Raw genomic sequence first — 12702 nt, forward strand, 5'->3', positions numbered from 1 at the left:
CAGAGATTTTAAATTCTTAATAATTTAAATCATTTTTTCCATTGTAATCTGTTTAAAATAATTCTAAAAAAATTGCAAAATATACCATAAAGAATGAATGGATAGACGCAACTGTGGAGAAGAAATCCTTTTCAATTTCATTACAGTTAACTAGAGCTTCTCAAGACTATTCATTCATTTCATTGGAATCTGCAAAGGGGAATTTCCTAGTGTAGTGAGCTGATTTTCAAGAATAATTTAAACAGAGTCCTTTTGTACAAAAACTTCAACTAATGTCCGGAATGGAGGCTCTGGCTGGTCTAAAAAACTCAGTTTTTCATCTTCTGACTCCCCCGTACAGGAACTTAAAGTGCCAGTTGGTGAGTCTTTGCCTTCGTATTTATATATATGTAAATACTCTTTAACCAGCTTATTTTCTTCATCTTCTCCACAAAGAAATACCATCTGGACAAGGAACAATAAAAGTAAAATCACAATTTTTAAAAATATGTGTATGATGCAAACGTAAGTTGTCTTCTAATAGACTGTTAACCCTTTGTCATGTATATTATACATACTAAAATTAACATATGATAAAAATTTTAGAAGAATGTGGTGTTTTATCTGAGAATACAACTATCATTGTCTTTCTGTCCTAAAGTGCTTGTCTTAATTTTCAGCATTAAGTTTTTCAAGTCAAATATTGGAAGCATATTAACAGTTATTTTCCCACATATGGTACATTCTAGATCAGTGGTGACTAACCTTTTGTCATGTGCCAAAAGTGCATGCCAGCCTGATAACACATGCCAGCATCCATAATGTAAACACCATCCCTGCACATGCGTGAGCAACTCCCTGTACATGCACATGTGACCTCATCACATTCCTTGTTTGGGCCTAGCAGGCCTCCCTGCAGCCTCCTGGGATCAAAAAAAAGGCCATGGGAAGGGCGCGACTCCCCATGCTCCTCATGTGCTCCTCATGTCCCTTGCATGTGCACACGACCTGGCCACCCCATGCATGCTTGCGCATCTGCATCTGCTATGCCCTCCACGCATGTGTTGCAGGTATCCAATAATCAGTTGGCCAGAGGGAGGCGCGGGAGCGTGCACTATGGAGCTGAATTGGGCGATGGCTCGCTTGCCCGCAGAGAGGGCTCTGAGTAACACCTGTGACACGTGTGCCATAGGTTCACTATCACAGTTCTAGATGTAGGTCTCAGATTCCCTATAGCTGTGTGAATTTATGTAGATGTTTGTGTGTCTTATCAGAATGGGAAAATATGAATTAAGATTGCTACAAAGTCTGAAAAATTGTGCTGATTTTCATCATGCTTCCTGTTTCTTGCTTTATTAGCTGCTCATCTTTTAGATAATCGATATACTGTTTTTATATTAATAGGATAATATCGTTTTTGGTAAAATACATGGTCACCCATTTTGGATTATTTTTAGGAACTGTGATGCAAAGCAGTACCTTAAAATTAATGGCATAAGACTAACATGTTCTTTCCAACTCTGCAATAATCAAAATTAGAAAATTATATGCTGTAAGAAACCTGTGTTAGAATACTTACTTCAGATAAGTGAGGGTTAGTGAATTTCTGCCATTCTAAACAGAAATCTCTGAATGAATTCCTTAAAGAAGGTGCACAGTTTTGTAAAGATAGTGCCAGATGATTCACTTTTCCTCCCTTGATTAATTCTGGTGTGGAATGCCATCCTCTTTTTCCTGCTTCCAAACCTTTCTTTTCAGTTTTTATTATATCTGTATTCATGTTTATGAATTCACTTGTTGTTGGCACGGGAAATATATTTACATTCTGGAAAATGAAGAATAACAATAGAATTTCTGGGGAGAAACATTTTAGAAAAAAGAAATACAGTCTGTACCTAGATGTAATTGTACAGTATATTCCAGTGTGCTTACTGACTGAATAATAATCCACATGTCCCCTAAACTCTCATCCATTTCTTCACCATGTTTATTCATTGCCTACATTCAGGATTCTTGTAAGTTTATAGCCCAGTACAGGGGTAGGCAAAGTTGGCTCTTCTATGACATGTGGACTTCAACTCCCAGAATTCCTAAGCTAGCATGATTGGCTCAGGAATTCTGAGAGTTGAAGTCCACAAGTCATAGAAGAGCCAACTTTGCCTACCCCTGGTCCAGTACATCCCAGATAATTGGGTCAACCGTATAATGTTCCAGTTAACTAATTACTCTGATCATATGAAACTTCAAGATGTTTTTGTTGCTCTCTGAGCTTAGTTGTTTTCTTGAAGATATTTCATGTCTGCAAAAAACCATGAAGGTCAGAGAGCACCAAACCCCCCATATCTTGGCATTTCATATGATCAGACAAATAAGTTAACTGGGACACTTATATGGTTGGCCCCACTGGCTGGAATATACAGACTAGATAACCTCATCATTGTATTGATATGTTATTTAGTTTGATAGTGAAATTCCTGCAAGAAATCAAATTCACAGAGCACCAAAGACCTCATAGTTCATTCCTGACTCATAAATATTCTTTCCTGACAGAATATTAAAGTTTTCAGAATATCTACCTTTTCTGGATTCAGCCAGAGCAGTGTTTAATGGAACATTTTATATAGAAAAGAACGATGGTAGATAATATGTTCCCATGCACAAAAAATATTATTTAGTTTTAAGCATATGAGCACATCACAATCCCCCAATGTACTGATACAAATGCAGTGTGTTTTGCTTTCTAAAACAGTGAGACAGTATCTTTTGCTCTATCTATCTTATCCAAATAAATTTGTTACATTTGCTACTACAGATACAAGGCAAACTGTCACTTACTGTATTTCCTGTATTCCCCGGTGCCTCAGTGTTTGGTCTTGTGTTTCCTTCAGCTGGTGCCTCAGTGTTTGGTCTTGTGTTTCCTTCACCTGGTGCCTCAGTGTTTGATCTTGTTAAATTCTCAAAAGTTACATCAGATTCTTCCTGAGATGTGTGACGTTTTCTGTAGAGCCAAACACCATAAGGTGCACCAAAGCCTACTGCAAGAAAAGAATACAGAGAACAAGACAGCTTATTTATATATTTTAAATAAATATATGAATTACATTTTATTAAATAATGAAATTTTAATTTCATAAAAGCAGAGGAAGCATGGCTAAGACAAATCTCTAAAGAAAGAATTTTTCTTAAATTCCATCAACAGGGCCAATGTATAGATCATCAAGTTTCCTGACCAGCCAGTCTGACGGAAGGTGCCTGGTGGATAACCAAACGCAATCCCCCACAACCAACAGCAGCACTGCCCACTGAGAGCTGTCCACAACTCGTTTGTAGTCCTCCTTAGCTTTCTCAAGATACTGTTGCACCTATTGATGAATGGCCTGAAACTCAGCCAGAAAATCATCCGCTGCCAGAATTGATGAGTCAAGGTGCGTGAAAGGAAAGAACTGAGGATGATATCCCATATTGACTATGAAAGGGGTCGTTTGGTTGGAGGTATGCTGAGAGTTATTAAACACTAATTCTGTGACTGTCAAATACTCTGACCGATTGTCTTGTTACTGGTTCATGAAGCAGCGCATGTATTGCTCCAAGATCCCAATGACTTTCTCAGTCCCACTGTCAGTTTCCAGATGATGCACTGATGACAGGCAGATTTTCATATCTAAGGCTGTGATCAGCCCTTTCCAAAACTGGACTGCAAATTGGGCCCCTAAGTCTGAAATGAGCTTATCCAGAAGACCATGTAGCCGAAAGACATGTTGGATAAACATGGGTGGTGGTATGAGCTGTCAGTAATCCATGATGGAATAAAATATGCCATCTTCATCAGCATGTCTACCACCATGAACACAGTCATGAATCCAGAAGATGGAGGGGAATCCATCAAGACGTCCGTGGAAATGGTGCCCCAGGGTCTCTCCAGTGTCCCACAGCTGACTTTGCCTATTGGCATTGTACATAGGATGTAACATATGCCTGGACATCGTGGCAGAGTCAGGGTCACCAGAAAGTCCGAGAAACTAAGTTAAAAGTCTTAAAGAGGCCAAAGTACCCCCGCTGTAGGGTTATCGTGGCACTGCACAGAATAAGACCCTGGAGCAGCCCCACTAGTACATAAAGTCTATTTTGGTACTTCAAGAGGTCCTTGGTAAACTTCCAGGGAGAAGCAGGCCCTATCTCACAGTTCCATTGCTTCATGTAAGCATCATAAGTCCACTAAGCCCATAAGTCCACTGATTCCTGAATTGCATAGAACAACTCGAAGGGTAGAATTGTCTAGGGTGGAAGTGGGTCTTCAATCAAGTTTCTGCGAGAACGCATCCACTCTTTGGTTGTGCCCCCTGGGGATGTGGGTGATTTGAAAATTGAACCTGGCAAAAAAGAAGGACCACCGAATCTGGTATTGGTTTAGTTTTTGAGAAGTCTGCATAAACTCCAGGTTTTTGTAGTCCGTCCGAATGTCAGTCTGATGTAGGGGCCCCTCCAGGTGATATCTCCAGGCATCACATGTGATCTTAGTGGCCAGTAGCCCCTTCTCCCAAATGGTATAGCTGCGCTTGGAAGAGTTAAGCTTCTTGGAATAATATGTGCAAGGAAAGAGGGTATTGTCAGACACATGAGACTGGAGTAACACCAGCAACATCCGATGGATCTGCTTCCACCACAAGCAGGCAATGAGGATCAGGATGTTTCAAGATAGGCTCTTTCATGAAGGCCTACTTCAAGGCCTTTAATGCCTACTACTAGCCTTTTTTCTGTAGGGGCCGAGTGACGGGCACAGTCAAGAATGCAAAGCCAGAGATAAAGATCCAATAGTAATTTATTTGTTTGTTTGTTTGTTTGTTTGTTCGATTTTTATGCCGCCCTTCCCCTTATACTCAGGGCAGCTTACAACATGTTAGCAGTAGCACTTTTTAACAGAGCCAGCATATTGCCCCCACAATCCGGGTCCTCATTTTACCCACCTCAGAAGGATGGAAGGCTGAGTCAACCTTGAGCCAGTGATGAAATTTGAACCGCTGACCTACAGATCTACAGTCAGCTTCAGTGACCTGCAGTACAGCACTACCTGCTGTGCCACCCCGGCACTTATTGACAATTGACATTAATTGACAAACCCAAAGAGTCACTGGACATCCTTCACTCACAGGAAAAGTTGCCAACTATGCAAAGACTCAACCTTGCTCCGCTCCATCACTATGCCCTCGGGAGAGATGCAATGTTCCAGGAACTCGGTGGTGGCCTGATAAAATTGACACTTTTCCAACTTCACATACAGATGGTACTCTCAAAGCCGTTGTAGGATCGGGTGGGGGTGAATTGATGACTCTTCCAGAAGGGATAGTGAGGAAATCAAAATGTCAACCAAATAGACAATGACAAACTGGTCGAAGAGATTCCAGAAAATGTCATTCATGAAGAGTTGGAAGACAGTGGGAACACTGGTCAAGCCAAACTATGACCGTGTACTCAAAATTTCCATACCTTGTGCCAAATGCCAGTATGAGTAGTCCTGAGTAGTCCTTCTCCTGTGTAAACATTCCTTCCAACCGTCTTGCTGTCCAACTCTGCCGTCAGCTTCACAGGCCACTGGCGGACCACAACACTTAGATACAATGGCTATATGGATAACTGGCAGCCATTTTCCTTGTTGCCAGTTCGTTTCCTGATGTTGATGCGCAGTGCTAAAAAACCTGCATTCTGCACATGCATTGAAGCAAAAACCAGCTTCTGGTAAAAGAGCCAGTTCTGGGGCGTGGCAGGTTTGAGTCACTGCCGGTTCCAGTGATCCAGGCCACCGAGTTACTACCAGTTCCATAGAACTGGTCCGAACCAGGAGGAATTCACCTCTGAGCCATAGGTAGGTAATAAGCAGCAATCCCCAGGGGCAAGCAAAATTGGCTCTTCTATGACATGTGGATTTCAACTCCCAGAATTCCTGGGCCAATCATGCTAGCTCAGGAATTCTGGGAGTTTAAGTCCATTTGTCATAGAAGAGCCAACTTTGCCCATCCCTGCCCTACATTAGGACTTAGGATTTAGGATTTCCTTTTAGCATTTTTAAAATATATATACCCCCTCTTCATTTAGCAAACAAATTATGCTCCAACAATCAAGTTGTTAGCAAATTGGTTGATGTGAACATGACTGAAAGCAACACTGCAAAGATCATCACTTCCATCTCATTTAACTAAAGTCCTTATACAGGTACATTTCACTCTCTTTCTCTCTCTCTCTGGCTTGCATTATTAAGCACACAAAATTTATTTATTTATTTATTTATTTATTTATTAATCAGATTTGTATGCTGCCCCTCTCCGCAGACTCGGGGCGGCTCACAGCAACAACAATACAATGTAAACAATCTAATATTTAAGTTAATTTTAAAAACCCCAGTTTAGAAACCCATCATACATACTAGCATACCATGTATAAATTTTATAAGCCTAGGGGGAGGGAAAATGTCAATTCCTCCATGCCTGACGACAGAGGTGGGTTTTAAGGAGCTTACGAAAGGCTAGGAGGGTGGGGGCAACTCTGATATCTGGGGGGAGTTGGTTCCAAAGGGTCAGGGCCGCTACAGAGAAGGCTCTTCTCCTGTGTCCCGCCAAATGACATTGTTTAGTTGACGGGACCCGGAGAAGGCCAACTCTGTGGGACCTAACTGGTCACTGGGATTCGTGCGGCAGAAGGCGGTCCCGGGGATATTCTGGTCTGGTGCCATGAAGGGCTTTATAGGTCATAACCAACACTTTGAATTGTGACCGGAAACTGATCGGCAACCAATGCAGACTGCGGAGTGTTGGTGTGACATGGGCATATTTAGGAAAGCCCATGATAACTCTCGCAGCTGCATTCTGCACGATCTGAAGTTTCCGAACACTTTTCAAAGGTAGCCCCATGTAGAGAGCATTACAGTAGTCGAGCCTCGAGGTGATGAGGGCATGAGTGACTGTGAGCAGTGACTCCCGGTCCAAATAGGGCCGCAACTGGTGCACCAGGTGAACCTGGGCAAACGCCCCCCTTGCCACAGCTGAATGTGAGCTGTGGATCGAGGAGGACACCCAAGTTGCGAACCCTCTCTGAGGGGGTTAGTGATTCCCCCCCAGGGTGATGGACGGACAGATGGAATTGTCCTTGAGAGGCAAAACCCACAGCCACTCCGTCTTATCCAGGTTGAGTTTGAGTCTGTTGACACCCATCCAGACCCCAACAGCCTCCAGGCACCGGCACATCACTTCCACTGCTTCGCTGACTGGACAAGGGGTGGAGATGTAAAGCTGGGTATCATCTGCATATTGATGATACCTCACCCCATGCCCTTGGATGATCTCACCCAGCGGTTTCATGTAGATATTAAATAGTAGGGGGGAGAGGACCGACCCGTGAGGCACCCCACAAGGGAGTAACCTAGAGGTCGACCTCTGACCCCCCCATTAACACCGACTGCGACCAACCAGAAAGGTAGGAGGAGAACCACTGAAGAACAGTGCCTCCCACTCTCAACCCCTCCAGCCGGCGCAGAAGGATACCATGGTCGATGGTATCGAAAGCCGCTGAGAGGTCAAGAAGCACCAGGACAGAGGATAAACCCCTGTCCCGGGCCCGCCAGAGATCATCCATCAGCGCGACCAAAGCAGTTTCCGTGCTGTACCCGGGCCTGAATCCTGACTGTTGAGGACCTAGATAATCGGCTTCTTCCAAGGACCGCTGGAGCTGGAGCACTACCACCTTCTCAACAACCTTCCCCATAAAGGGAAGGTTGGAGACTGGTCGATAGTTGTTGAGAATGGCTGGGTCCAGGGAAGGCTTCTTGAGGAGGGGGCACACAAGTGCCTCCTTGTAGGGATCCGGGAAGGACCCCCTCCCCAAAGAAGCGTTGACAATCTCCTGGACCCAGCTCCGTGTCACCTCCCTGCTGGCCGAAAATGTGGTCAGAAATATGTTCATTAATTGGAAAACGAATTTTTTATAACCTAAAGATAGTTGAGATATTTGCTAAGCAAGGACTGAATGTAGTTTGACCCTTCACAGTTCATGTTGCTTCTTTAGGACATACACATACTTACATAACATTGTTAATGAACCCATGACCATTGCAGGAATGCTCCAGGCTCCTAAAACAGGTGCTGCAGCTGGTGCGCGCTCTACTTGAATGTCCCGTGACCTGTTTGTGGTGGATTCGGAGCAGCTACTTGGAATTGTGCAGTCACAATAATGAACTATTATTTCACTTTTTCTGATGCTTTCCCCATTACATATTCGGAGAAGAATATTATAGTAGCCGTAGTCTATATGTTCAATTGGAGAAAGCAATGCTGATGCATCTATGAAAGAAATAATTCAAATCCACATATTGCACTTCATATGATACTTACATTAGTCTCAATATATTTTGTAGATATTAAAAAATGAAAACATACCATCATTTGGAGTTAACTTCCATTTTAAGTCCATTGGGTGCTCTACTTCAAAATTAAAAGGTATAGTGGACATTGGCAAATCAAGGTCAGTGGCGTTTATACAGATTGGTGTTTTATCTTTACACATGATGTAGTGCTTACTGGCACTCATTGGGTAATTGTTCTCAATCATAACTGTTATCAAAATTATTCCATTTCCTGTTTTACCACCTAGATAAATTAGAATGCTTAGTTTTAATACAGTAATGAAAGTAACTTGATCGGATCATATAACATTCCAAAAGTATTATTTTTCTGTGAAAACTAAATAAAACATCTTATTGGTTTCACAAACTGCTAATCCGTAATCCAAAGGAAGAAAGCCATTGTAACAGAATAATAGAATGTTATTCTATTATTCTGTTACAATGGCTTTCTTCCTTTGGAGTGGGAGGGGATCCTGGATGTTTTCTAATCTAACCCTTTGCTCAGTACCTTATTGCATTCCAGAAAAATGGCTTCCCAAACATCCAGTGATGGAGTACCCTAACTTCTGGAGGCAAGCCATCCCATAATTGCTATCCTTAGTCCTTCTGTTTGTTAGAATATATATATATATCCAGTTCCTGTGCCCTAAATTATCCTTGTTACTCTTCTCTGCTCTCTTTATTGAGTATCAACTTCTTTTCTGTATCACAGTGGCCAAAACTGGATGCAGTATTCCAAGTGTCATCTTACCAAACCAGTATATAGCAGTAGTAATACTTCATGTGATCTTGATACTATTCCTCTGTTGATTCAGTCTAGGACTGCATTGGCTTTTTTGGCAGCTGCAGCACATTCACAGAGTTGTAATGTAGTTGTTAAACTGCAGAATTATGCATTGCTAACAGAATGAATTACTGCCAAGTATATTTGTTGCCCATATTTATTATTTTATTAATTGATTAATTAGATTTCTATGCCGCTCTTTTCCTCAGACTCAGGGCGGCTCACAACAAAGTGATTCATAACATTTAGAAATCTAAATTTAAAAATATACTAAAACCCCAATTTCTTTTTAAAAAACCAGTCATTCGTCGGCCGGGGCTAGACCCAAGGTGGCAGCAAGGATAGGTCTTCAGACTCTTGCAGAAGACTGGAAGGGTGGGAGCAGTGCAAATTTCTGGAGGGAGTTGGTTACAAAAGGGCCGGGGCCACTACAGAGAAGGTTGTTCCCCTAGGTCCCGCCAAGCGACACTGTCTAGTTGATGGGACCTGGAGAAGGCTAACTCTGTGGGACCTGACCAGCCACTGTGAGACATGAGTCAGAAGACAGTCCCATAAGTAGTCTGGTCCGATTCTCAGAAGAAAACTACAGTAAGTATCTAATAATGTGCAACGGTAAATTAAATAACAGCTCATGGTTTTCTACTTGGTAGAAGAGATCCCGCAGACACTACAAGGTAGGATGGATAAGGATGTGTTCTTATTCTATTCAACAAAATAATTCAGGCTCTACACCTGAAAAAGATGGATTTTGAAGAAAAATGTCAAAATAATCACCCCAAGTGAATATTGTGAAACAATCCAAAGAGATTGATTTCAACAGACATAGATTTCAAATATTAGACCTGTCTACTTAGGGCTACAGATCAGGGTTGCAAAAATTTGAGTAATCATTAGATTACGATAAAATAATTTTTTTTAATACATATTTTTGTAGGCTACATCATGTACCTTTATGCCTGTAGCAAAAATACCAACATTTCACAATATTTGATACTTACTTTGATCACTTGCAGATACTGTTACATTGCATTGACTGTATTCTATATTTTTTGAATCTCTTTCTAAAATGTCAGTTGTTCTGAGGTTTCCTATTTCATCAATGGTGATCCAACCACATGGGTCCTTTATTATTTTGTAACTGTTAAGAATGAATATTTTAACAATGTTATGTACTTCAAATTGATTACAGCAATGTAAGTTAATTATAATTGCTTTATATTACATACCATCTATAATTACACCAAACAATATAATAATTTTGTACCTCAAATGTTTGTTTCCAGTTTCTGGATCCGTTGCTTGGTAATTACCAACTACTGTGCCAACCATCAAGCGTTTATTTATGTATAGAATATATTCACAAGATTCAAATACGGGTCCTTCATCCTGATCCTTAATTTTTATCACAATGTTCGCCATACATGTTTGAAGAACTCTTGAATTTGGAGGTGGAAAATAAGGTGCTTCATTATTTATGACAATTTCTAATCTTCTCTCATGGCTTTTCTCATAATCCAGTTCCTGGAGGAAATAAATGCTATTCAAATAAATATACTTTTACTATGATTTTAGGTTATTGATGAAAATACAGTGTCTATTATTATTTTATAATTTCATTTGCTTTCTTCTTTATCCCAATGTATTTTAATGGGAAATAGTATTACATTTTAAAAATGTAAAATAAAAAATGTATTTCAACAAGTAATTCACACCTTAAAATTAAGTAAAATTAAATTCATATTACTGTATTGCAGTAACACTTTTTACTATCCATAGTTACCTTTAAAGTGCTTAAACACCCAATATTCTGATGTTGATCAACTCTAATAGCAAAACTATTGTCTTCATTTCCTTTAGTAATAGCAAATATACCCATCCATGATGATGTTCTGGGTTCATCTTTATCTTCAACAGGAATACATAATAATTCTGCAGGTTCTATGTTTTCATATACTTCCACTACATACTGAAAGAAACAAATTTCAAATATCAGTTTATGAATAGTTCTAATCATAGTTCCCTCTAAGCTGAGCAGTGAGCAATCGCTCACTTAAAAATCATCATCAACTCAGAGTTTTCCAAACCTGCCCAGAAGCCGAGAGGGAAAGAGTGAGAGGGAAGGAGAGAGAGAGGAAGAGAGGAAGAGAGAGAAACAGATAGAAAAAAGAGAGGAAGGAAAAGAGAAAGAAAAAGAATGGGAGTAAGGAAGAGAGAAAGAAAATCAAAATCTAGTTTGAAACTAGCTCAACTATTTAAGTGGCATTTTGATATTGATAGAGTTGCCCTATTATGAGCTCACTGTTATAGACACACAGTACAGTATTTTATTTTGAAATTCTCTGAGGCAAAACAGGGTGGGTTTTTTATTTGTTTGTTTGTTTGTTTATTTATTTATTTATTTATTTATTTATTATTTCTCTGTGCCGCCCAGTCCCCAAAGGGACTCCCGCTCAGACACTATACTTTTCCGCCCACCCCTCCAAAAAAATAGAGGGAACACTGGTTCTAATGCCATATAAGATTGATCTAATAATCTTGATCCTGTCAAGTTTTACCTGGCTTGTTAGCCAATTGCTCAGATCCTTTGCCTTTTTCTCTGAAAAAGCAAAGATAGCATTTCCTCTCCAATCCTTTAGCAGTTTATCCAGCCTCATGTATTAATACAGATAATACAGCTAATTATTAGGCATCAACTAGTTCCTTCAGTAGTAAAGACAAAATTCATCTGACTCTGAAAATTCTTTCCAAGCTAATAAATATTTTCTGAGTATCTCAAACTCTAATTCTTCTACTTTAACCCTTCCCCCTTTTCACCCGTTACTTTCTTGTTAAAGAAGACTGCGCCAAAATACAACTAATATATTTGTTTGTCACACCTAGGGTGTTGTCATATTACTGAGCAGCTTTTTAATATGTTGGGCTTTCTTTAACATCTAATTGTTAAGCATGCTTAGTGCTTTTTTGTTCCCTAACGGCTGCTCATTCTGTCTTTTAACCTTCCTGATACTATCTCTTATTTTTCTGTGAATGGATTCTGGTCCAATAGTAAGACAAATTTTAACCCTTCCAATCTCATGCGACACTCAACATTTGCTTTGAAAGGGTGGGAACAAATTTGGGATATGCATGATGAAATAAGCAGAATCAGTGTAACAGAAACTCCACCATGTAAATGGAATTGCCCAATTTTTATTTTTTTAAAAAAATTAACATTCACTGTATCTGGGTTAACACCCTAAAATATCATAAAGAAGTAACATCCTCAATAGATTTTATTATGACAGACTTACCATACTTTGTGCTATTTGAGGGAGATTATCATTTACATCTTCAATCTCAATATGTACTGCTGCTGTAGTGTACAAACCAAACTCCTCACCTCCCATGTCTCTTGCTTCTATGTGTAGTGTGTATTCTGACACAGACTGAGGAACATTAGAAAAAAAATATAGGCATAATTTTTCTGAGCTGATTAAAAATACTGTATTTTTAAAAAACAAAAGCAAGGGCGATGGCATTATTCACACTTAGTTAAGAATTTTTTCAATAT

At 40.1% G+C, this 12702-nt stretch overlaps 1 protein-coding gene across 1 annotated transcript in view; it reads right to left on the reverse strand.

Moving 5' to 3' along the window:
- Positions 1–237: 237 nt before the first annotated feature.
- LOC139165460 (desmocollin-1-like) overlaps positions 238–12702 on the reverse strand; it is an 89532-nt gene continuing 77067 nt past the window's right edge. Inside the window, 9 exon segments of the mRNA XM_070748636.1 lie at positions 238–444; positions 1559–1804; positions 2815–3014; positions 8049–8306; positions 8403–8612; positions 10151–10290; positions 10417–10673; positions 10933–11118; positions 12443–12577. Coding sequence (XP_070604737.1) covers positions 238–444; positions 1559–1804; positions 2815–3014; positions 8049–8306; positions 8403–8612; positions 10151–10290; positions 10417–10673; positions 10933–11118; positions 12443–12577 — 1839 coding nt within the window.

Source organism: Erythrolamprus reginae, chromosome 3 (genome assembly GCF_031021105.1).
Source record: "Erythrolamprus reginae isolate rEryReg1 chromosome 3, rEryReg1.hap1, whole genome shotgun sequence".
Taxonomy (NCBI): Eukaryota; Metazoa; Chordata; class Lepidosauria; order Squamata; family Dipsadidae; genus Erythrolamprus; species Erythrolamprus reginae.